At 36.8% G+C, this 25,759-nt stretch overlaps 1 protein-coding gene across 1 annotated transcript in view; it reads left to right on the forward strand.

The window, feature by feature from the left end:
• Positions 1 to 14,216, forward strand: part of PRRC1 (proline rich coiled-coil 1) — a 37,965-nt gene extending 23,749 nt beyond the window's left edge. Inside the window, exons 6-7 of the mRNA XM_023529607.1 lie at positions 2,784 to 2,886; positions 10,937 to 14,216. Of these exons, the coding sequence (XP_023385375.1) occupies positions 2,784 to 2,886; positions 10,937 to 11,146 (313 nt within the window). The 3' untranslated portion in view covers positions 11,147 to 14,216. The remainder of the gene's footprint in view (positions 1 to 2,783; positions 2,887 to 10,936) is intronic.
• The last annotated feature ends 11,543 nt before the right edge of the window (positions 14,217 to 25,759 follow it).

Raw genomic sequence — 25,759 nt, forward strand, 5'->3', positions numbered from 1 at the left:
CTATTTACATGCTTGTGAAATACTGTCCGAAGGTGAACATTTCTCACATTGTGAACATTTCTCACATTGTCACTGCCTCTTACCTTCCGGTTTTTCTCTCTGTTCTTCAGTTTGAGTATTTTCTATTCACCTGTCTTCAGGTTCAACAGTCCCACCTCTTCTACTGTCTAGCATGCTGTTCACCTATACATTGAGGTTTTTTTTTTTCATTTGTTTTGTTTAAATAGATTCAATTTACCGATTGCATAGGAGTATCTTCTCATCTATTTTGGCTATCTTTACCTCTTTTCTTGAATATGCTAAAATCGTGTCTACTAATTCCAGTGTATGAGTCACATGCGGGTCTACTTTAGTCTTCTTTTTCTTTCGGTTTGATAATCTGTTGCTCTCTAAATGCCTAGTAATCTTTAAAAGCCAGGTGTTGTTTATAAGAAACTGTGGAGTTTTCATGTTAACTTGAGGAGAGTCACCCTTTCTTTTATTAAACAGAATTGTGAGGTGTGTAAGATGATAGTGTCTGTGCAGACTAAGCTGAGTTGCAGCTGGGTTGCACTCAGTGTTTAGCTCACCTTTGAAAGGTTCTCCTTGTCCAGAATGTTACTCGATTTTGCCCTCTTTGTTTCTGTGGGTCTTTGATGCCTTTAAGTAGATGATGTCCAGCTATTTATTGAGAGCACTGGCCTGCCATAAACTACTCCATCATGCCTAGATGTGGTCTTTTTCCTACCAAATTCCTTTTTAGCAGGAGAGTAGCATATTAGAAATCATAAATAGTATTAGGAAGTCTGTTGATGACTTCTAGTATGGGTTAAGGAGGAGAGAGGATGAAAAGGTTGTGATAGTACAGTTGAGAAGGGGGAAAGAGGGAGGACAGGAGAACAAACAGCAAACCCAGGATCTAAAATACTTGATAGTTCTTTCTTTGGCTACTTCTCTCTGTGGTGTTCCTGTGGGAGATAAATGCACAGAAGATAAATTCAAGAAAATGAGGCAAGAAAAGACCAATCCAGAAAGAGCAAGTTGGCCAAAAAAAGAAATCCCAAATGTCTTTGGTTTCTAGCAGAGAGTAGAGCCAGCGTAGAGCTAGCTGTCTGTGATGAACTTAGCTTCAGTTTATGCTGTTGATTAACATATTGTGTATAACACACATGGAAAAATGCCTTTGTAAGCATGGACTGACTGTCCTTAATCTGAGATAAACCTATCAAATAGTAAAATCTTGGGCTGTATGTTAAATGTGCTAAAATGTTCTTAAAATGTGTTAAAATGTCCTTTGTTCTGTGAATTGACTGATGATAGTAGATGGTCTATTTTTGTAAAATACAAGTTGATTCATCTATATCAGTTCCCCAGATTCTGTTTTTAAATTTTTTTTGCCACACAGAATCTAAATATTTTAGAACTACAGTTCTTAAGCCTTTTACAGGTATAAGTGGCCTCCGTATAAGATTGGTCAAGTCCATCTTAGTTTCACCAGCCACATGGAGAGGATAAGGAGGAGAGGGAGAGAGATTCTCAGTGACTGTCCTTGAATGTGATCAGTGAAGATCACCACTCTGCCTGGAGTGGGGAGCGAGGTGAAGTAGAAATAAGAGGGAGGAGAACTGAAAGTTTCTCAGCCAATGGCACTGGTAGTGAAAGAAATGGACAGGTTTGGTGGGGATGACGGATATTGTAGTTTTAGGTTTATTGAGCTGAAGAGAATGGAATATCCAGGTTGACATGTTCAGGACTATGATAGTATTTTAGAGAGCAAAGGGACCTTGGTGTTTTCTAAAATATATTCACTGGCATCACAAAATCTCTTTACTTCTCCCTTCAGTGACTTCTTTTCAGGAAGACCATACTTAACAATTAAGTCACTACAATTACTCTCCACTATCTCTACACAAATTGTGCAAAGTAAAGCAAAATAAAATGTTGATTAGTATACCAAGTAAATTATAAAAGTTAATTTAAATTTTTTTGGATACGAATACTACAAACTACTATTTTAATACTCAGAAAGGTTGCTTGTTTTTCTATGTATACTTCTTTGCTTATATTATTCTATTTATAGTTGTTGCTTTGAATATGTAAATTAGTCTCCTGATCCACTTTATATTTCATTATATTTATTAGATCTATATATTTTTAAAAATAGACATTGAACATTTTCTTGCTGCATATCCTGCATCTGTTGGTTTATGATTTTGGTTAGCTAAAATGCTAGAAGTGTTACAGTTGATTTCACTTAAGTCCATTTTAATCGTGAAGCTGTTTTCATAGAGTGATTAATTATGAACAATTCAGAAAATGTAATTAAAAGATTTATTAGGCATGAAGAAAGGATTTGTTATTTCCTTTGAATGAGCTTATTTTTTAATTTGCTAATAACTTTGCTAGTTGGCTCTGTATTAATGATAGAGATGGTAATATAAAATCTCATATTTTCTCAAGTGACTTTTAAAAAATATTATAACAAACTATTTGCATGTCTATATGAGTAAACTTATCTGTTGCATATTTGAGTACCCCATTCTTCTCCCCCCACCTTAAAAGAAAAGGAATTTTCCATGTTACTTTTTCTTTGTTGTTTATTCTTATTTTTTCTTCTTGGAATTAAGCCAACAGGGTAATTTTATTTATTGTTTTTATAGATTGTCCTTTTAAAAATTAGAAAAACATTTCCTTTTTGAAATCTGCTAATGTTTTACATGAATGATTATACTTTTTACTTTTTGTCTATTTGCTATAGATTATCTAGCACGTAAATAGCTGGTAAGTCATATATTCTGTTACAGGTGGTTTGACATTGGTTGTTTGATAGTTGAAGATCCTGTCCATGGTATTCACCTCGAAACATTTACACAGGCTACCCCAGTGCCTTTGGAATTTGTACAACAGGTTAGTTATCTCCTTTTCGTTTTCAGTATGCTACAGAGAAACTTGGGATACTGTCTTCAAAATGAAAAATTTGGTTATATTTTTCATTGGAAGTGGCCTTTTTTTCTTTGCTTTTCAGTTTCCTATTTATTCATGTTTCAATGCCTCCCTACTTTTGTTTTTCAACTGTCTTTGAAAAGGTAATAAATTATATGGTTAAGCACTATTTTCCTTATTTTTTCTGTTTTTATGATTGTTTTCCTTACTCTAAGATAAAAAATTTTTACTTCTTCTGGTTTTATGTTCACCTTACATTTAGTTTCCCCTTTATCTTACATTTTATTTCCTGTTACCTTCATTTCCTTTTTTTTGTTTTGTTTTTTGTTTTGGCCTTGATCTTACTCTTAGTTCATCTTTGATAACAAACCTATTTTTTAAGAGTTTAGAAACCTCGGTGAAAGCCACATGTCTTTACATATCCACAGAGTCTACAGAAGACTAAGCAATAATGTATAATGATTTTGATTCCTTCTATATTTTTATATGTTATCTTTAATTCTTTGAGTAAAATGGAAGTAAATATATATTCACACTGGAATCTTTGTACTCCTAAATGGTATTTTTGTTGACTTTTTTTCTTGCCCTTCATTTCATAAAATTTTCATCACATTTGTTACTTATGTACATTGTGAAGTGTCATTTCAAAAACAATCTTAAAATTTGGGAATTTGGGCATTCGAGAATCTGATGAAGCTAATGGGTTCTTTTCCAAGAAAATACATGTATGCACTCATATATAAATTTGACATATGTGTTCATAGAATCCCTGGAAGCAACCTGTGGCTTTCTTATGGGTTTATAGTTTAGATATGGACTAAGAATTGATGCTTAGAATTTGAAATTTTATTGAACGTTTTACTTATACCATAATTTTTTTACAGAAGTTCAAGAATTTTTATAGATGTTAACATTAAACTCACTATAATATGATAGTGATTAAAAGATTGTAAGCAAATAATCATATGGTCAGATGAATAAATTGGGAAAATTAGAGAGAGTTGGTTTTTTTGGAAAGTATAAATTGCCACAGTTGATTTAGAAATTAGTATTAGGTTGAACGATATGAAATTGTTGTTTCAAAAATGAAAAACAGTCAAATGTTGGCAGTTTCATATGATTCAACTTTAATGACCTTAATGAAGCTTTCCAGAAGTCATTTTATTAACACAACAAGACAATTTCATTGCTCTTAACACTTAGGATATTCCAGTTTTTAGGAGCTCTACACCAGAAACCAGGATGAAGACCAAATATGTATATTTATTATAAACCACAGTGTTACAATCCACCTACCAGTCTTCGAACACAGATCCCTTAAAATAAAACAGCCTTGTACTGGCACAGTACTAGAATCCTCTTCAGTCATTAATAACTGTCCCGCCCATTATATATGAGAATGTCTCCCAGAGTGAGGCCACTCAGGTTTGCAGGCTTCTATTTGATCTGTTCAGGTTCCAAAAGCATAAGTAGTGCCAGCAATAAATGGCTTCACCCTTTCAGACATCTGATGTAGGCATACCTCAGAGATATTGTGTTTGGTTCCAGACTAGCACAGTGAAGCGAATATTGCAGTAAAGTGAGTCACACTTAATTTTTTGGTTTCTGAGTACATATAAAATAATGTTTACACTATACTATAGTCTGTTAAATATGCAATAGCATTATGTTTATAAAAACAATGGACATTCCTTAATTCAAAAGTACTGTATTTCTAAAAAATGCCAATCATCATCAGAGCTGGTTTGAAAAATGGTGCTGATAGACTTGCTTGATGCAGGGTGGCCACAAACCTTCAAGTTGTTTGTTTTTTTTAAATAAACAAACAAACAACATCTGTGAAGCACAGTAAAACAAGGTATGCCTACATAATTGAGCTAAGAGATGGTGTCTCTTGCACTGAGCTTTTTGAGTTGTTAGCATAATATTCGATTTTCCTCATTAATTTATTCTTTGTTTTACCCATAGCTACTGTTTTTCTTTATTTCCATTTGCATCCAAAATTTTTCCACCTTTGGAAAGGACATTAGGTTTGGCCACCGTGCTGGTCTAGACTGCAGGCAGCAATACTAGTCTAGCAAGTACCTTTCCCTCAGCCCATTGGGGGCATCCCTTTAATAGGCCAGGTTCCCGTTATCCTGCTGCCTGACCATTGGTCACTGCCCGTGAGTAGTAAAAACCAAAACATTGGAGATCTTACCGCTGTTCAGTTCTCCCATCACTGCTGGGAAAACAGCATACACTTCAGCCCACCCAGCTGATTTGTTTTCACCTTCTGCAGTCAGAACAGAGCCTTCCAAATGGGATGTTGTCCATCCCCCTTAGAACTGCCATCTAAAAACCCAGCAACTCTTTGTTGTTCAGTCGAGAGCTGTTCATAGGGCACTGGCCATGTGGCAGTCAGCTTGAGCAGCTCCTTAGGTGTGTCTAGAGTTGGTTCTAGAAGAAAAGAGACTCCCTGCTTGTGTGCCCTCCTTGCATTCCGTGGGCAGCATGATCCTGTGTTACTGTGCAAGTCTTCTGGGTGCCACCATCTCCGTTAGGGTGTGTTTTCAACATCATCTTAGACATTAGGGGTGTATTTCATGTTTCAAGATCACTTTATGTCTTTCATTCATAGAAATAGCTTTAATTAATAATGTCCAATGCCAGGGTAGTAAATGCTCCTCAAATGGAAATTCTCTAGTCCAGAATCTGGGAGGCACTCACAGATTTTTTTTTCATAAGCCCCAGTCTAAGTTCCACATAAGGCTATGACACAGAGATTCTGTCCCTACCGGCATTCCAGCTTCTATAATACGCTATGTGGGTTCAGAGAGTCTTACTGATTCCCATGTAGCATGTCTAATTAACAGCACTTGAAGGGTAGATTTACATGCCTTCTGTTTTACAGTATTAGGTAGAGGAAACATTCTCAAGTGACATACAGTGTCCATCCACAAAATACAGTCAAGTAAAAGAAACACAGCCATTTCATAGAAAGCTCATTCAAGCATACCAATTCTCTTGCAAACTTTTATGGTAATTCTATCAATTTTATGTTCCTAACCATAGTCTCCATTAGGACTTCAACAGGGTTTGGTTTTATAATACTAGATAGGGGAGATATTCCCTAGCAGACATAGTATTCCCATAAAACGTCCAGGTAAAGGAGACTCAACTTCTTTACCTGCTTTAACATTCGGCTTTCATAATCCTATCAACCATTCCATTAATGTTCTTTCAATCTAATTGCAGCACTAGTCAGGGCTTTACCAATAGACTTTGGTACCATAGCTCAGGGGACTCTCATATCAAGGAGTCCCAGAAACTTCTCCATCCCCTGACCATTTTACCCACTATTGTGGCAGAGGGCTTTGTGTCCCCAGCAAGGAGTTGAGCCAAGGGACCTTGACCCTTTGGTCCATCTTTATCTTGTTTAATCTGCCTAACCACTGCCTCAAGAGATGGCTGGTCAGATTCCTCATTATAATCTCCTTCTATTTCCAAACAGGAAATAGAGCAAACTTGTTTGGGGCCCTCTAATGTTGGGAGGCCAACAAGGGTCCATCTGGCCCACCCAACCTTTGGAAGTGCTGTATTAAACCTTTGCTCTAACCCCATTAATTCTGTTTTATTTATCCCATTTCTTAACAACCATCTAAACATTTCCATCCTGCTGGGATGAGTCCTGTGACTCTCCCCTTTGTTTCCTCTTTTATTACTATCAAAATTTGCTTTATTCACCTTATTTCTTAGTTACTGTTTAAGAATTTCCACCTCGTGAGGAAGATTCCCTTGATTGTCCCCTTTCCTCTTCACATTCTCTTGTTAATTAACCTAATGTTTTTATAAAGATGTATAAGACCTGTGAAGAAAGCTGAGATCCAAATTGTATAACGCTTCCTGTTTTTTCAGTTTTGCAACAATAAGGTTATATGAAGTGCCCACATAAAAGGTGCCCCCTTAACCATCATGTTTACCGTGGCCTGGTTAACAGGCAATATTCAGCAGGTGACTGTCTCGATCATCATAAAGCCAGTCCCACATGGCTTGCATGCGAAGCATATGAGCTGCTTCACTTGGGGTATTCTACTTGGCATTTATTGGGGCTGATGGACAGTCCTCTTCTTGGGGTAAATAGACCTTATAGTGGCTTTATCCAGTTTACCAGACTCACTGTTCACTTCAGAATAATTGGCGTGTTTGTATTGCATGTGGTCATCTGTGATTGTTCCGTAGTGAGCTGTGGGTCCTCTATCAACCCAAACATGTTCTACTCTGCAGCGTTTAAAACCAAACACATTCCTCCCAAATTAGTCACTTTCATAACCATTTTAGTAAAGGTTACTCAGGAAGCTGATACCAACCCACAAAACGAAACACCCCCTGTTTCAGTAGTTTCCTAGTTTTGTCCTCGCTCCATATTGACTACTTTCTTAGCGACCAGAGATCTTAAAGGGTAATGTTACTTCTATACAATTTTTATCTTAGGAAGTGGCTTTGAGGTTAATGGCCAAAGCTCAGTCTGAAATCTGAGTTTAGTCTAGTATCAGGGCCCAACCCAGCATTCTTGTTTCCATTTAGTTTAGCTATTATTATAGGTAACAATAACCAAAGATTGATTATTTTATTTTTTAGTTTGCATTTCCTTATGCAACCAGTGAACCAATTCTCTAGAGATGGATATGGCTCCATCTCTAAATTCCATTGGTAATTTTAACCTTTAGTAACTGGTCGCAGCACAACTGTTGTTCTGTACCACAGGTGACCACATGGTCACCCATGAATCAGTGGTTCCTCTTTGGCCACACTTTCATTGTTTCTCTTTGCAAACCACATGTTTTTGTGAGCCAGGGCTGGTCTAGCAAATACAACTTAGACACCAGCTATTTATTTAGGCTTTGGACCCAATTGCAATGTGTGGGAGGGGTTTTTCAATATCACCAAGTGATTCTAGACATCAGCTGGGTGTTCCACAGTTCAGCTCAATTCTGATACTGTCTACCTGGTGATACCATCAGACCCCACAGGATAAGGGGCTCAGTCTCTACAAGACTAGCGCTGAGACTTCAGGTGCCATTTGCAAACCCAGGTAGTTATTTGTGATTCTGATAAACTGGCTAGAGATTGGGAGTTCCACATTTCCACACTCCCTCCTTCTCAGGAAACCCATTTATTCACTAGATGACTGGTTCATTATAAAAGGATATAACTTAGCAACAGCCAGATGGAAGAGAGGCATAGCTTGGCAAGGTTTGGGAAAAGGGCTTGGAGCTTGCATGTCCTCTGTGAGGGCACTACTCCCCCAGCATCTCCATGTATTCACCAGTCTTGAAGCTCTCTAAACCCTCTCCTTTTAGGTTTTTTTGGAGGCTTCATTACATAAGCACGATTGATTAAATCATTGGGCATTGATTCAACCATCAACTCCCTGCCCCTCCCCAGAGTCGAGGGGGGAGTGGTACTGAAAGTTTCAACCCTCTCACTCAGGGTTGGTCCGTCCCCCGTTCCCCCCACCCCCCATCCTTAGGTAACCTGAGGGCTTTCCAAAAGAAACCTCATTAACAACAAAAAGACCCTTTATAGATAGCTCTTATCACTTAGGAAATTCCAAGGGTTTGAAGACCAAATATATATTTCTTCTTATAAGTCAGCACCATATCCTGACCAAGAAGGATTTGTCCCAAGAAGGATTTGTCCCAAGAATGGCCAAATGGTTTAAACAATAGCAAATCAGTTTATGTAATTCAACACATTGAACAAATTAAAGGAGAAAAAGGATTTCAGTGAGTTGAAATACATTTGCTAGATATAGCAACTATACTGATAACACTTAGCTTTAGGATTAGGGTATGTGTGCACTAGAAAATCAAAGCAAATATCAGACTTAATAATAAAACATTAGAAACCTTGTAATTATAAAGATGCTTCTATCAATGTCACTCTTTAACATTGCTCAAAATTAGAGGTCAGCCAAAAAATTACCTGCAGCCAAATATAGCATACCTACCTATTTTTGTAAAGAGGTTTTATTAGAACACACCCCTGCCTGATTATTTATATATTGTTTATGGCTGCTTTGGTAATATAGTAGCAAAACTGAATATTTGCAGTAGAGACTGGCCCACAAATCCTGGAGTATTTACTGTTTGGCCCTTTTCAGAAAAAGTTTGCTGACACCTTTGCGAACTTCTTGTTTGCACAGATGTCTGACCATTGCAAAAAGATAGTTTTTATTTTTAGAAATGTATATTGGAAAGAAATAGATAAAATGCTCTAAGAACAAAGCATCAAAACTATAGATATACTAATAAAATAAAGCTATATATGCTAATGTTGAAACATCATACTACTAATAAATTACATCTAGTATGATCCATATATATACGTGTGTATACACACACACACTTTAAAATGTATATAAATGAATAGAAACAAAAGGCCTGTAAAGATACACAACAAACTGTTAATGTAGTTAACTCTGAAGAGAGGTATTCAAATGGTGTCAGTGTCCTTTGCTTTTTACTTTGCCTTTTTTTCCTGTTGTCATTGTTTCATTTTTTTTTTGTCATGAGGTTCAAAATTAAGATACAAAAATGCATGTATTGAGATACATACCTTTTATCCCTATTGTTCAGCTCTCCTTTTTTTATCCATCTGGAGATGTTTCTATGCTTCCTTATTGTTAGAATTTTCTATTTAAGAGAATGGAAATCATCCCTTTGGGGAATTATAACCAGCATGTGTATTTGTGAAAATCTGGAAAGAAAATTCACATAATTAATGCTTGTTAAATATATGCTTGTTAAGTATAAATGATCCCCTCCCCCCCCCCCATTAAAAACCCACCTATTCCTGGATTTTTGCTGATACCAAATATTTTGTTTCTCAAAAGTGTCATCCTTAGGCCTAGTATCGTAAGTCTTACTGGGAACTTGTTAAAAATGCAAGCTCTTTGGCCCTGACCCAGAGCTACTGAACCAGGAGCTGCAGCTTCACAAGATCCTCAGTTGCTTTGTACACATGTCGTATTTGAGAAGCACAGTTCTACTGAAGTCTTCGAGGACTTTGGTGATTAATCTGTCGCTTCTCTTCTCTGAAATATAGTGAAATACTGATAGTGCAGTGTCCATTGTGGAAGAGAATTCAGAGCAGGCTCCCAGCTGCTCAGCTCTTTGCACAAATTTACTTGGGAGTTGTTCTGTAACTATTGTACCCTTTCTCTTGGAACCTACTATCGAGTGTCTAAGTCAGTGGTCTTAGGTGGGATATAAAAAACTGGTTTTGTTTTAAAAAAACATCTCAGGCAATTGTATTATGGAGCACATTTGGGAATTACTGTCTAGATCCATTCTACATGTGGATATATTTCTCTGGACTATAGCTAACACCCCAAAACAGAAAAACTACATCATTCGTGATTATCAAGCAATGAGTTTATTCTTCTCTTATTCCTGTGTAGGTGAATAAATGATTTGAGTGGGAGCAGATATAGTTTGGGTAAGGTATAAATGATGTAACTAGGGCTGATGCTGTCCTGGATGGAATATTATTTCATATGTATTAACATAGTCACATGAAAAAGAACTTTCTGGGGACACTTCTCTACAAATTAATTGCACTATTTTCTGAGTAGGATGAACCTTTAATATGCAGTTTCCTCCTTGTAGGAATTTTATGACTGTAAAAAGATATAGATGATATTTCTATTTTAGCACTAATTTTATTACTAACCTGAAGTGACGCTGAATGTAGAAATAGAAGTTAACCCCTCTAACTCTGAGCCGTTAGATTTAAGACTTACATTGGAACAAAATGAGCTTAATGTGAACATTTCAATCAAATATGTGCAATATTGTATTGATTCTTTCATAGCCTTGTAACTTTATACAGTTGGCAGCATTAGCTGTTTCTCAGAGTTTGTCATACTCTATATTAAAAGTAACCTCAGAGATTTTGAAATGTCACTTGTAGCTATTTCTAATGATATTTTTAATGTTGTATAAATAATATCAATTTCATTTTTCGATAGGCTCAAAGTCTAACTCCCCAGGACTACAATCTGAGGTGGTCAGGCCTTTTGGTGACAGTGGGCGAAGTCCTGGAAAAGAGTTTACTAAATGTCAGCCGGACTGACTGGCACTTAACTTTCACTGGCATGTCACGTCGACAGATGATCTACAGTGCAGCCAAAGCGATGGCGGGCATGTATAAACAGCGCCTACCACCCAGGACCATGTGAGAGAAGACTTACCGAAGATACTGAGAATTCCTCACTTTGAGCCTGGTGGTAAAGAAGAGATTATATCTTCTTAAATTAGATAGCTTCATGATCCAGCAGTTTTGATAATTTTCCTGTAGGCTGCAGTTTTTTTCCCCTAGAAAGGCATGGTGTCATGCCAGTAGATGCAAAGAAACAGATCCTTTTTATGATTATATAATTTCATGTACCATAGTTCTCAAAAAAGAAAATATGTAAATATTTTTATAGAACAATTTGATACACCAAATTTATAAGGTAGAGATTCATGTGTTAAGACATTTAACTTAATGATATGTACTTTATTATTTTGTTTTTTAAGAAGATACAGTTAATTAAAGAACATGTTTATTGCATATTCTTTAGAAGCATTGTTTCTTTTAACTCACAATTAATCTCTTCCCTGTCAGTCTTTGAAGCTTTCTATGTGTGCACATGATCTCAGGTCTGATGCTGAGCTGTGTGCTCAACAATTTACACCTACTCGTAGGGAGATGGTGCATTTAACATGGGCCAAAATAATAGCATTAATAGAATTGATCCCTTTCTTTTTGGTTATGTACACACACAGTCTGAATAATTCAAATTTTTTTCTTTTTTTCTTTTAAATAGGTTTTGGCGTTTAACAGATTTATACTCTGAACACTATGTTTTATTTTTTCATTGCTGTATGACAACTAAGGGGCAAATGATTCAAGCATATTTTCAGTCGGAAGCATTTGGGGCATTTTGGATAATACTGTTCAGTACTTCCCACTAAACTGACAACACCCATTATTTCTGCTTCCGCTCATTTTCCCACTGTAATAGAGAAATTTTTGAGAGGTAATTACTTTGTTTATGGGATTGTATGCCTCTTATTTTAATTAGGGTTAGTTCTTACTAAGTTTGTCTTAAACACTACTTTTCTAACTTTGTGCCATTCTGCCTTTACTTCGTATGGAAGTTTTCAAAGAAACTTTTTATATTCAGTATGGTTTATTTAATCCATTATGTTGGTATTTAGTAAAGGCTTTTTCTTCCAAATAATATATTTTACCATTTTTGGATTTATATAAATCAAAATTAAATAGTTTGTCTTATACTTTTGAACTCTATATGCAACTTCAAATAACTTTTGATAGTTTCTTATATAAATGTAATTTGACTTTTATTTACTCTTCTATGCAGTTCTTTAGGTGTAAAAGAATTAGTACAATCTTATAAAGGGTATTGAACTCTTATCCTGCACTGTCATTACATGGTTTATTTCAAATACTTATTTGATTTTTGCTGTTTTTTACCCAGAGATAAGATGAATAAGTATTAATTTTGCAACTACGGTACATGTTAATTTCCAAGCACTGTATAATGATTGTTCAGTGAAATTCAGACTTCTATGTCATTACAAGTGAGAAGAAAGAAAAGAGATGTAACCAGTTGTGGCGTAATAGGGACAGAATACTTTTTTCCCTTCTTTATTGCTCTTTATAGAACAGTTCATCTGTTTTCTCCATCTTTCATGAAAAACAGAAGCCTTTCTCTACCATTTGTGTTTATCCTCTGATTTCAAAAGCTACCCTTTTCTAGCAGTATTTTATCATGAGATGGCCTGATGACTGATCATAATTAGGGATGAAGGAAAAAGCATTCACATACTTAAAATATTTTTGCTACTTTCCGTCCTGTTATAGAGAAATTCTACAGATCCTAAAAAAAGTCTAAGTTTTCATTTTCTTTTTATTTTACCAAGTCTCAAATATCTTATTTAATGTTTTTGAGGATTGTTTTCATAGAATCACAAACACTGAAAGCTCATTAGGCGACGATTTTCCTGGAATCCTTAAATAGCAGTGGCAGAGTTATTCTATGGCTTGGTTGAAGCCAAATAGTTTTCCTGCACCTGGTAATTTGGTAAACCTTCTGCTCTTTGGCTTAGTGTGAGTAGGTGAGGAGGAGGAGGAAGGGCAAAAGGAAAAGATAAATACATGATCTGGTTCTGGCCTCTCCCATTCTTTTTTTGGCCCAGAGTTATCTTTGAAAGGCATCAGAGCGTGACTGACTCCACATGCTCAGCTTTCCCAGCGTCTTGTTTATTTTCTCATTCCTAGATTTCTGTTTGGTAGAAGGGGCAAGAAAAATAACTCATCATCTCAGCACAGCAGCATTAGCCAGGCAGTCCTCTAGTGTTGGTATTTTGGCATAAGTTGCTGATCATCAGACTAAGACCATGGTTTCCTTTACCAATCATCTGACTGCCCCTTGTTCTTTTCCCTTTCTGCTCATTTCCTTATAATTCCCACATTAGCATTTTTAGTGAGAGTTGCTTTTTTTCTCCCCCAAGCTTCTTAGAAAAACCTGTCTTCAACACAGTGCTTCACTTCTGTGTTGTTTTGGTCATGTTTGCAATTTTTTTCTTCCTTCTGAAATGCTCCAGGAACTACTTACTGAATTTTAGAAGTTTGTACATGTCTTTGTTTAAATAGTGTGAAAGAGAACAGGAAGAGTAATTTAACATCAACCTCAGTTCAGGGTCCTCCTTTTAAGTTTGTCAGGTAACCCTGGACCTAGAACTGTGCCACAGACTTCAGGAATCAGAAAGCTTCAGGCAATACTAGCACTTCTCAATTCCCAGTCTCTTACCTCCCCATTCTTCGTTCTTCTCTCTCAAGGATTAATGAGGTAGAAAAATTGTGATGAATGAATATAGACAAAATGGTAGTATGATAGTAAGTAGATAAGAGTACAGATGTGTATTATGTACATCTATTCAAAAATTATGCAAATTAGTGTTATACTCAGGGTCAATTAAATTAATATATTGTTAGATTTACTTTGTTCCTTGGCTATAAAAAAAATTCATAACAGTAATTTGTGTTCTGTGAAGCCAAACTGATAATATTCTATGTTGTAAAAGATGTTATGTATAAATTATTAAGAAATTGGAAATTGGATTTTTACTCCCAGAATATGGTTGGTGTTCATTTTTAAGATACTATGCAGGATGATGTGTTGGATAAAACCAATTTTGTAAGTATGTAAATATGTTATAAATAAATAATACCTCAACTTATTTCCCAGAGGTGTATAGTGATTTTTTAAATGCTAATTCATATTAATATTAGAAAGACCCGTATTCCCTTTTTTGCCTAAACTGGCTATTGGCTACCAAGAATTCTTATGGACCAAAAACTTCAAAACTTCAAACACGACCTTTCAAATGGGAACTATAACATTCAATTCTATCAGAGTTGCTAACTTCAAGATCAGAGAACACTGGAGATAGAGGTATTAGGCAAGAAGTTAAGGCCTATATTCATGAGGAGACCTCTTAGTGCTGAGTTTAATTTATCCTTGACCTCTACTGGTGTTGTCTTTAGGAAAATGAAAATTTATTTGTTAATACATTTGCTATTCTGAGCCTATAATTCCAGATTTTTGTTTCGATTTGGCATGGGAAGGGGTACATGACAAAAGGCAATGAAATACTGATTTGGGGGGTTGGTTTGTTTGCCAAAAGACAACTAGCGTTTTCAGTAGACTAGAAAAATTCCAGTTGAGGGCTCAAGAAAGGCACTGTTAAATTATACTTTGTTCCAGAATTAACTAGAGGAGAAAAAAGTTTTGGAAAGACAAAATTGGCAAGGCAATATAAAAAATTCACAGATGAAGAAAATCTTTTAAATTATCCTTAAGATGAACATGTTAAGAATTTGAAGCAGTTAAGAGCTAAAATGTATATGATAAGTACCTTTGTTGGTTAGGCATTGGAGTAGGAATTTACTTTTACAGGTGAGGTAACTGAAGCAAATTAAGCTACTTATCCAGTATCATCACAACAACTGAGTTTGAGAGAGAGAAGTCCAGCAATGTAATATTAAACCATTCTCTTCCCAAACACCCAAAATATTTGCTTTAGGAAGTTATGGGTACATAATTAATCCTATAAATGTTTGCTGAATTTAACTTAATTCAAATAATAGCATGAGGACTTTGCCCTAGTATTCTTTTAATTTTATAATATATTTAAGGAAAACTATTTTTGCTCCATATTTTTCATTTTAGTTTGAAAGTGTTGTTTTGGGTTTTGCTGCTGGTATGAGAATACATTAGTGATATTTGATTATTCTCCCAAACTTGAGAAACCATAAGCTAGGTTTACTTTTGAGTATCATTTTTAGGATTAAAGCCAGAAATGTCCAAATTGTTCAATTAGTCTTCAAGCAAGGTACTGACCACATACCTTTTAAGATATTATTTAAACATGAGGCTGCTTCATTGTGAGGAAACACACTTTAAGAACCACTGTTGTAATACAATTCCTGATTCTTTCTGCATGTCCTAAGATAGTTTAGAGAGCGATGTCACCAAGATGGTGACATAGGTCATTCCTGACTTTGTTCCTCTGCACAAGAAGTATTCAGTGACAAGACACCACTGAGAGAATTCAAGAACATGGTGAGGCTGAAGTACCCTCCTGCACCAGAGACCTAGACAGGTCAAATTAGATGGGTAGGTTGACCACATGGCCCCTCCCCTAGTCCAGAACAGCAGTATGCCATCAGGTATCCTGAGCCCGTAGGTCCCCCAGTGTTATGGGTCACTTAGGAGCGCCCAATCCAGTCTTGCTTCATGGAGATTGCAGAGGAATCTGCAAGGCTTAACCACTGGGAATCTGATTGTGACAGAGAAGTGGGCATGGACTTGTAACAACCAACACCACTCGGATCTTGGCATAATGGATTCCTACCTGCAGCACTCAAGTAGTAATCCAAACCAGTGACTTTGCTTGTCTGCAGAACCAAGTTAGTGATGTGGAATTCCCAAGGGTACTTGGGGGGTGCAGGTATGACCTGAATTGGAACTCCAAAGAGCTTCACCAGCCCTGGAGCCCAGTCAGCTCCTACCCAGGCAGGGTAGCTGAGTCATAGCACAGGCCACTGCTAAGTGTAACTCCTTGCTCCATCTGAACATAAAGGCAGGTAAGAATACCTGGAGCTGTGTAGTATGGCAATGCTTGAACAGAGTATGGAATGCAGTACTATTAACGCACAGAACAAAGCCAGTGCTGGGTGTATAGAGTTACCCGCCTCCACCAAGACAGGGAAGCTAATTCATAGCCTGGCCCACTTTCCACCAGAAAGCCTATGTAGCTTTCAACCCTTTCCCACCAGAAAGCCTGACTGGGAAAAACCTGAGAGACTGCTCTGAGCAGGCCCTACCCTGAGGGGAACTGAGAATATTCCCACCTACCACTGAGTGAAGCTCCCTGCCCTACCAGAAAGCCTGCTGGACTTTTGGAAAGCTAAGTCTCTCATCAATTCTTGAGCAGAGAGATCAGCAGGCAAGAGTTAGTAAGTCTGCAAAGCCAGGAGCCCTGTTTGGTCAGGGAACTTGAGTTCCAGGTCAGCTTGAGTCCAGACCATAAATAAAGACCCTTACTGACTGTGGAGCTGGTTCTCCCACTGCCTGGACAGGGAAACTAATTTGCAACTCCACTGATTGCTGACTACAGCTTTCAGCCTGCCCAACCAAGGAACTTAACCAGAGCACATGTGAATCTGTGAGGCACACTCAAACAGAGAGCACAGCCAGTAGCTTTCTCCATCTGCAGAACAAAACTGGTAACCTTGTCTGGCCAGGGAATTTAATGCACAGCCTTGTCTGATTAGTGCACACCCAGTCAACAAGCTGTACATGCCTTGGGTCCCAAACTGCTATCACACCAGGGCAGAGAAGCTAATTCATAGACCCATCTACTGCTGAGTATAGTATCCAGTCCCGACCATCTAGTAATTCTGACTGGAGAACCCAGGCAAACTTGCTTGGGCAGAGAACCAGTAGTCTTATCCCATGGTTCTCAGCAGCATTTCTCCTGCCACTCAGCTCAGAGCTCAAGCAGTAGACTGACTCATAAATAGGCCCTGATAGCAAGCCCTACCACACCAAGGATGTTACCAGCAGACACACCCAGAAACCCAAACTGACCTTACTGGTGAAGAACTCTCTGCCAAAGGAAACCTATGAAGTCTGGAAGAGGAAATTATGCAAATGCACAAATACCAACATAAGGAACTAAGATTTATAAAAAATCAGGTAACATGACACCAGAGAAACATTAAAGCTTTAATAACTGACCCTAAAGAAATGGAGATCTGTGAAATGTCAAAAATTCAGAATAATCCTCAAAGATATTAAGTGAACCATGAGAACACTCAGGCAACTAAATGAATTAGAGAAACAATGCATGAACAAAACAACAAATTCAACTAAGTAATAGAAACCATCCAAAAAAAAAAAAAGTTCCTAGAGCTGAAAAATATTATAATGAGTAAACTGAAAAGTTCAATAGATTCTAAAGCAGACTTGACAATGCAGAAGAAATAGTGACCTAAAAGAGAGGACATTTGAAATTATGTAGTCAGAGGAACAAAAAGGGGAAAATGTAATGAGAAAGAATGAAGAAAGCCTATGAAAATAACAGGACACTGTCAAAAGAAATAATATATGCATTGTGGAAATTCCAGAAAGAAAAAAGGGACGGAAAGAGTATTTAAAATAATGGCTGAAAACTTCCCAGATCACTCTTCATGAGGCCAATAGACTCCAAATAGATTGAGCTAAATAGGGATATACTGAGACACATTATCATTAAATTGTGAAAAATCAAAGGCTAAGAAATAATTTTGAAAGCAGCAAGATTAAAAAGTTACATACAAAGGAATCTCCATAAGACTGTTGATGTTTTCTACACAAAAATGTTTCAGGCTAGGATAGAATAGGATGATATATTCAAAATATTGAAAGAAAAATACTCAATCAGGAATTCCATACCCGGCAAAGCTGTCTTTAAGAAATGAAGGAGGGCTAGACTTTCCTGAACAAACAAAAGCTATGGGAGTTTGTCACCACTAGACCTGCCTTATGAGAAATGCTAAAAGGAGTTCTTTGGGTGGTAGTAAAAGGATGCTAATTATCATAAAAACATAGAAAGTAGTATAAAACTCACTGGTAATAGTAAATATACAAAATTAGATTCTATAATATTGTAATGGTCCATAATGCACTTACAACTCTAGTTTAAAAGATTTAAAATGTAGTGAAATAATATCTACAATAATCTTATTAGTTACCATATATTTAACAAATATGTAAGCTGTGATATGAATAACCTAAAATGTGAGAGGCAAAGTATAAGTTTAAAGTTTAGGAGTGCAATTGAAGTTAAGTTGTTATCAGTTTAAAATGGAGTATTATAACCTCAAGATATTTTATGTAAGCTTCATGGTAACCACAAGGGAAAAACCTGTAGTAATTACACAAAAGAACCTGAAAAAGAGGTCAATGCATACTGATACCAAAAGACATCAAAACACAGAAAAAGACAGCAGGATAAGAAACAAGGAATAATGGATCTACAAAATAGCCAGACGGAATGGATGAACTGCTAAAAAAAAAAAAAAAAAAAGACCCAATAATATGCCACTTACTAGAGACTCACTATAGTTTTAAACACACAAATAGAGAAAAGGGATGAAAAAAGATTTCAAGAAAACGGTAACAACAACAACAAAAAAGGCAGGGCAGCAGACAAAATAGACTTTAAACAAAGACTATAATAACGGACAGAAAATTATACAATAGGGTCAATTCACCAAGAAGATATATAAATATTTATGCACCTAAATATATAAAGCAAAAACTGATAGAGCTAAAAGAAGAAATAAACATAAATATAATAATTAGGAACTTTAATACCCCACTCTCAACAATGGGTAGATCATTTGCATAGAGTATCAGTAAGGAATTAGAGGAATTAATACCAGTCCTTCTTGAACTCGTTCAAAAAATCAAAGAGGACCGAACACCCCTAAACTCATTTTACAAGGACAGCATAACCCTGATACCAAAGCTAGAAAAAGATACTACCAGAAAAGAAAACTATAGGCCAATATCCTTGATGAATATAGATGCAAAAACTCTCAGAAAATAGCAAGCAGAATTCGGCAGCACATTAAAAAGATCGTTCACCATGATCAAATAGGACTTATTTCTGAAACAAAAGGATGATTCTACCTACGCAAATCAATGTGATAAATCACATTAATAGAGTGAAAAGAAAAATATATTGATTTTCTCAATAGACATAGAAAAAGCAGTTGAGAAAATTCAGCTTCAATTTATGATAAAAACTCTGAACAAATTAGGTATAGAGGAATGTACCTAAACATAATAAAGGTTATATATAAAGATTGAAAGCTTTTCCTCTAAAATCAAGAATAAGACAAGGGTGTCCACTCCTACCACTGTTACTCAGCATAGAGCAATCAGTCAAAAGAAGGAAGGAAGGAAGGAAGGAAGGAAGGAAGGAAGGAAGGAAAGGGAAGGAGGGAGGGAGAGGGGAAGAGAGAAATATTAGAAAAATATTAGAATTGGAAAGGAAGAAGTAAAATTGTCTCTATTTGCAGATGACATGATTTTACATATAGAAAAAATTTAAAGACTACACCAAAAACTGTCGGATCTAATAAAAAAAATTCAGTAAAGATGCAGGATACAAAATTAACATACAAAAATTAGTAGTATTTCTGTACACTAACAATGAATTCCCTGAAAAAGAACTAAAGAAAACATTGCTATTTATGATAGCATCAAACGCAGTAAATATCTAGGAATAAGTTTAACCAAGGAGGTTAAACTTCTCTTTTCTGAAAATGACAAGACATTGATTAAAGAAACTGAAGAACGCACAAATAAATGATAAGTATCCTATGTTCACACATTAGAAGAATTAATAGTTTAAATATTACTACCAAAATAGTAAATAGTACTACCAAAAGCCATCTATAGAGTCAATGCAGTGCCTATGAAGATTTCAAGGGCATTTTTTTAGAAGAAGAGAAAACAATCCTCAAATTTGTACAGAACCATAAAAGACCTCAAACAGCCAAAGCAATCCTGAGAAAGAAGAACAAAGCAGGGGGCATCTCTCGTTCTGATTTCAAGGTATATTATAAAGCTATAGTAATGAAATCAGATGGTATTGGCATAAAAACAGACGTAGACCAATGCAACTGAATCAAGAAGCCAGAAATAGACCCATGCATATACAGTCAATTAATATTTGACAAGGGCGCCAAGAATATTCCGTGGAGAAAAGACAGTTTCTTCAGTTGGTGGTGCTGAGAAAATTGGATATCCACATGTAATGAATGAAACAAGACCCCTATCTTACACCACTCACAAAAATTAACTTGAAATAAATTAAAACTATATGTAAGACCTGAAATCATAAATCTCCTAGAAGAAAACATAAGAGAAAAGCTCCTCGACGTGGGTCTTGGCGATGACACCTAAAAGCACAAACAATAAAATTTAAAAATAAGGGAAACTACATCAAACTAAAATCGTCTGCACAGCAAAAGAAACAACAAAATAAAAAGAACCTGCTGATTGGGAAAAAAAATTACAAACCACATGTCTGATAAGGGGTTGATATCCAAATATATAAAGAACATACTACTCAATAGGGAAAAAAGATAATACAATTAAAAATGGGCAAAGAACCTGAATAGACATTCTGTCAAAGAAGACATACAAATGGGGAACAGGTATATGAAAAGATGCTTGAGATCACTATCATTAGCGAAACGTAAATCAAAACCACGATAAGATATAACCGCATCCCTGTTAGAATGGTTAACATTAAAAGGACAGCCCAAAACAAATTCTGGAGAATGTAGAGAAAAGGGACCCCTGGTGTACTGTTGGTGGGATTGCGAATTGGTGTAGACACTATGGGAATAGTATGGAGATTCCTCAAAACATTAAAATTATAACTTCCATATGACCCAGCAATTCCACTTCTGGGTATTTATCCAAAAAAATCCAACATACTAATTTGAAAAGATATATGTACCCCTATGTTTACTACAGCATTATTTACAATAGCCAAGCTATGGAAACAATCTAAGTGTCTATCGATAGACAAATGGATAAAGATGTGGTACATATACAATTGAATATTACTAAAAAAAGAAGGAAACCTTACCATTTGTGACAACATGGATGAACCTAGGGTATTATGCTAAATGAATTAAGTCAGAGAACGGCAAATACCATATGATTTCACTTATATGTGGAATCTAAAAAACAGAACAAAACACAAACAGATGCATAGATACAGAGAACACACTGATGGTTGCCAAATGGGAAGAGGCTGGGGGATGGGCGAAAAAGAGGAAGGTATTAAAAAGTACAAATTTTCAGTTATAAAAATAGTCACAGGGATAAAATACGGCATAGGGAATTTAGTCAGTCATAGTGTACTATGTCTGGTGTCAGACGGGTACAAGACTTATTGGGGCGATCACTTCCATAAGTTATATAGATGTCTAATTACTATGTTGTATACCCGAAACTAATATAATAATGTATGTTAACTATAATTGGAAAAAAATGGGGTTCCAGTTCAAGATGGTGATACAGGAAGATCCTGAACTCACCTCCACACACAGACACATCAAGGCTACAACTAAATATGGAGTAATTTCCTCTGGAAAAAAAACCCCAAAAACTAGCCAAGTGACTCCTACATATAGACAAATAAGAAAAAACCCACACTGAGGCCGGTAGAAGAGGCTGAGATATAACCTCGCCATTAAAACCCACACAATTGAGAGGGAACTCACAACCCCGAGCTCCTTGAGGAGCTAAGGATATGAACCCCATATCTGGCACCTCAACTTTTGAGACCTGCCCATGAGAGAAGAGCTCATAAAGCATCTGGCTTTGAAAGCCAGCAGGGCTTGTCCGCGAGAAACCACAAGGCTAGATAGCAAACTGAGAAACAGTTCTTCAAGGGCCCGTATGAATGAACCCATCTGAGGGCCCAGTGCAGAGGCAGGTGACTGAGTCTGTCGTGTAGATTATCTATTATTCTCTTTTATTTTCCTATTATTGAGCTCTTTTACCCATGCGTTACCCCAAATAGTATAAAGATGAGTTTTTCTCAGGCTTTGCAGAGTTGGTATGCCCAGGATAAATCCCAACACTGTGAAAAATGAGGACCTGGTGCAATAGCCTAAAACTCTTCCTCTAACTTTACTCCTTATCACTTATTTAACGTGAAAACAATGGGTAGAGGAAAAATTCATGTGCTTCTAACAAACAGCTAATTAGATCCTTAAGTCTCTTCTGCAACAAAAAATGAAATAGTTTTGAAGCTGAAGCGCCAATTAACAGGGCTTGTCATGGAAAGAACACTTACAGAGTAAAACTTAATACCTCGTTTTCAGATTTGCGTAATGGTTTGTTGGCAAGCCAGGTCTTTTTCCCCTGTTTCTTTGCCTATGTTAAATGCTTTCAAAGGGTGTAGGCAAGTAGTCTTGTCAGCAGGGACTTGGCAACTAAGGTCTCCTTCCCAGACCCCCTGTGCTCAGCCTCAAGACAGTGAGACGGCCAGCCTAGCTACACAGACGATGTATTACAAATCTAATGCTATGATAAAGGAGAGCGTTAAATTAGGGGGAGCTGGAGTCCATCTGTCTCCTTCAAACACCTCACTTCGGATATATAAAATGTGTGCTGCCAGCAGGAGTTTCTGAGACAAGATGATGAAGTTGAGGTCTGCTTATATGATTTTACTATTTTTTCAGCTGACTTGGCCCCAGTGGATATATAGGAGGTGAGAGCGAGGAAAATGATTAAATTGCCTAGTAGTAAAAACACACTTCTCCCTGCTTCTTAGTGTGAAACTAAGGAATGGTAGAAAATATTTCCATGAGGTAATAATTGCCCCTTGAAGAAGCTTTTTTTAAAAAAAATCAGTCAATGCCAAAGGAAAGTGAAAATGTGCCCAGAATTAGGGTGGAAAGTATAGGTATATTCAACATGACATCAAGAGACAATTAACTAGATTTTCTGAGTTTTCACTATCACTGGAAGATCAAATCTACTTAATCATATCCATGTGTGTATTATATATCAAATGGATAGATAGATAAAACTCCATTCAGTGAATGCTTAGTTCCAGGTACTCTTAGGCACGCCACATATATTACTTTAGTCTTCACTTTGCATAGAAGGTACTATTATTCCCATTTTACAATGAAAAACTAAGGTTCAAAAGGTTAATTACTTGTCTAAGGTCACATAGCTAGTAAGAGGTGGCAGGAAGGCTCAAACCCTATCCTGTCAGGTGCTGAATTTCATGCTTTTATTTTTATTGCTGAGGTATAAAATGAAGATCTTCTTTAAAATTATATAAAAATCTATCTATCATCTTTGTGTGTGTGTGTGCTGCTACATGCCAAGCAACTCTGGGGTATATGGTTATACTAAATGAAATAAGTCAGAGAAAGACAAACAACATATGATCTCACTTATATGTGGAAATTTAAAGAAAAAAAAAAACCCAGTTGAAGTCATAGATACAGAAAACAGATTGGTGGTTGCCAGAATCAGGGCATGGGGTTGGGGGTTAATGAAATCGGCGAAGGTGGTCAAAAGATACAAACGTCCAGTTATAAAATAAATAAGTCATGGAGATGTAATGTACAGCATAGTGATTACAGTCCATAATACTGTATTGTATATGAGAATTGCTAAGAGAGATCTTGAAAGTCCTCATCACAAGAAAAAAACAACTATATATGGTGACGAATGTTCACTAGATTTATTGTGGGGATCATTTTGCAATATAAACAACTATTAAATTATGTCATACACTGGAAACTAATATATTGTATATCAGCAACATCTCAAAAAATCAAAAAGCATTCAGTTATATTGCTCTAGTTTTAGTATTTTTGTGAGTAGTAATTTATAATACTAATAAAGGAAGTAATTTTTAAAAGAAAGAATAAGCCTGGAGTTTTGCTCTGGAGGAGATCAAAGCGGAGACAAATGTATAAGCAAGTGATTGTAAAACTCCTATGACCACACTGCTGTTGAAGCAGATAATGTGGGATTATGGGTGGGAGCTATTAGGATGTTGGGGATGCTTCGTAGAGGAGATGACATTTGCAGGTCCAAAGGGCTGGCCAGGGGTCTGCAACATTCCAATAGAGGGCAAAGCATGTGTGAGCACAGGAAGATGAGCATGTGGGAAATAGCGTAGGCTGAAGAAGTGGGTTAGGGTCATTTCATGTTACTGCATTTTTCCATAAAATCACCAAATAAAAAGTGTATTTTAGAAAAACAGCTAATAGCAGTGTAAAAGATGAATTAGCAGGAAAGAGGAACCCCAAACTTGGAAGACAGGAAAATAGTCTCAGTGGGAAATGATCAAGGCCTGGATTAAGGCAGCAGTGTCCAGGACAGATGAATAGAAGATGTCCTATAGTTAGGTGATGATGCCTGCTCAGAATCATGAATGGTGTCTTTGTCTTGGAGACTAAGTGGGTACCATCAGCGAAGATGGTCTTACAGACTGAGGAGCTGTTTTGATGGGAAGAAAGGCTTTGGACAGTGGGTGTGTGCATAGGATGCTTAGGTGAGTGATATCTTTGGTCCTTTGCTGAGTTGAAGGGATTTCAGCCCACAAGAGGGCCATGTTCTATTCTGGCTAGAGATTATGGAACGTTTGAGTTCTGCCTCATTATTCCATATTCTCTCAGAGCCAAGAGGAATTGTGCCATTTTTGGAGCACATCTGAATTATTTGAGGCAGCCTGGAAAAACTCAGTTCCCACACTAGAAACGTTCCCAGAGATACCTGGCAGAGGAGTGTCCTCATCTCTGGGAGAAATGTGAAACCTCCAAGCCATTTAAGACCCTTATTTTATAAACCCAAGGATACCTGCTGGGATTTGCCTTCTGCGTTATAAAGGCACTCCAAAGCACCTTCTTGCATTCCAGCTTCTCTATTTTCTCTTCCCGCCCTGTAAATCTGGGGTAGGATAATTAGGAATTGTGGATTTCTTTAGCTTGAAAAACGAGACAATGCATGGCCGGAGACTCTACCCCCGTCGCTAGAGGGCACCAGTTGCACGTAAAATGTCTCATGGAAATGGTTTGCAGTAAGTTTCCTCACTACCCGTCCTTATTAACCCCCTCTCTACACTCGAGTTAAAGGAATAAGCTAACTTTGACTTTGTAGGGTTTTCAGGGTTTTCTTTTAATTCAGAAACCTAATAAGTTGGAGATAAAAGGAACATGTTTTTTACAAAACCACATGACTATGAGGTCTTTGCTACCACTTATCTGGCTCTTACCACGTACCAGGTAATGTGTAAAACCTTCTATGAACTTCGCATATGTTTTTATTTCAGACCCTACAACAAATTAAAATGGTTCATATGGGCAGAATGTACCCCCCAGCCCACCCCCCGGACAGCAAAACTGCAAGATAAAATTCACCACTCTACACTGTAACATATAGGTGCCTCTATAAACACCTAGACATAACTTGATCTATTGAAAGTTTAGAAAGAAAAACTGCTCAGATATTTGGTTTACGTGACCTGCATGGGACTGCACAGAAACAAAATGTCATGAAGAAGCTGCCTGCCAGTGGTCCAGTTTTCACCAGCCTTGTGTCAGGAGGCTGACCCCTGTGCCAAGACCTTGCTCGAATTTATACAAGCAAAATGGGGCTCATTGTTTCTCATCCTGA

This window comes from Pteropus vampyrus, unplaced genomic scaffold (genome assembly GCF_000151845.1).
Source record: "Pteropus vampyrus isolate Shadow unplaced genomic scaffold, Pvam_2.0 Scaffold39, whole genome shotgun sequence".
NCBI classification, from domain to species: Eukaryota; Metazoa; Chordata; class Mammalia; order Chiroptera; family Pteropodidae; genus Pteropus; species Pteropus vampyrus.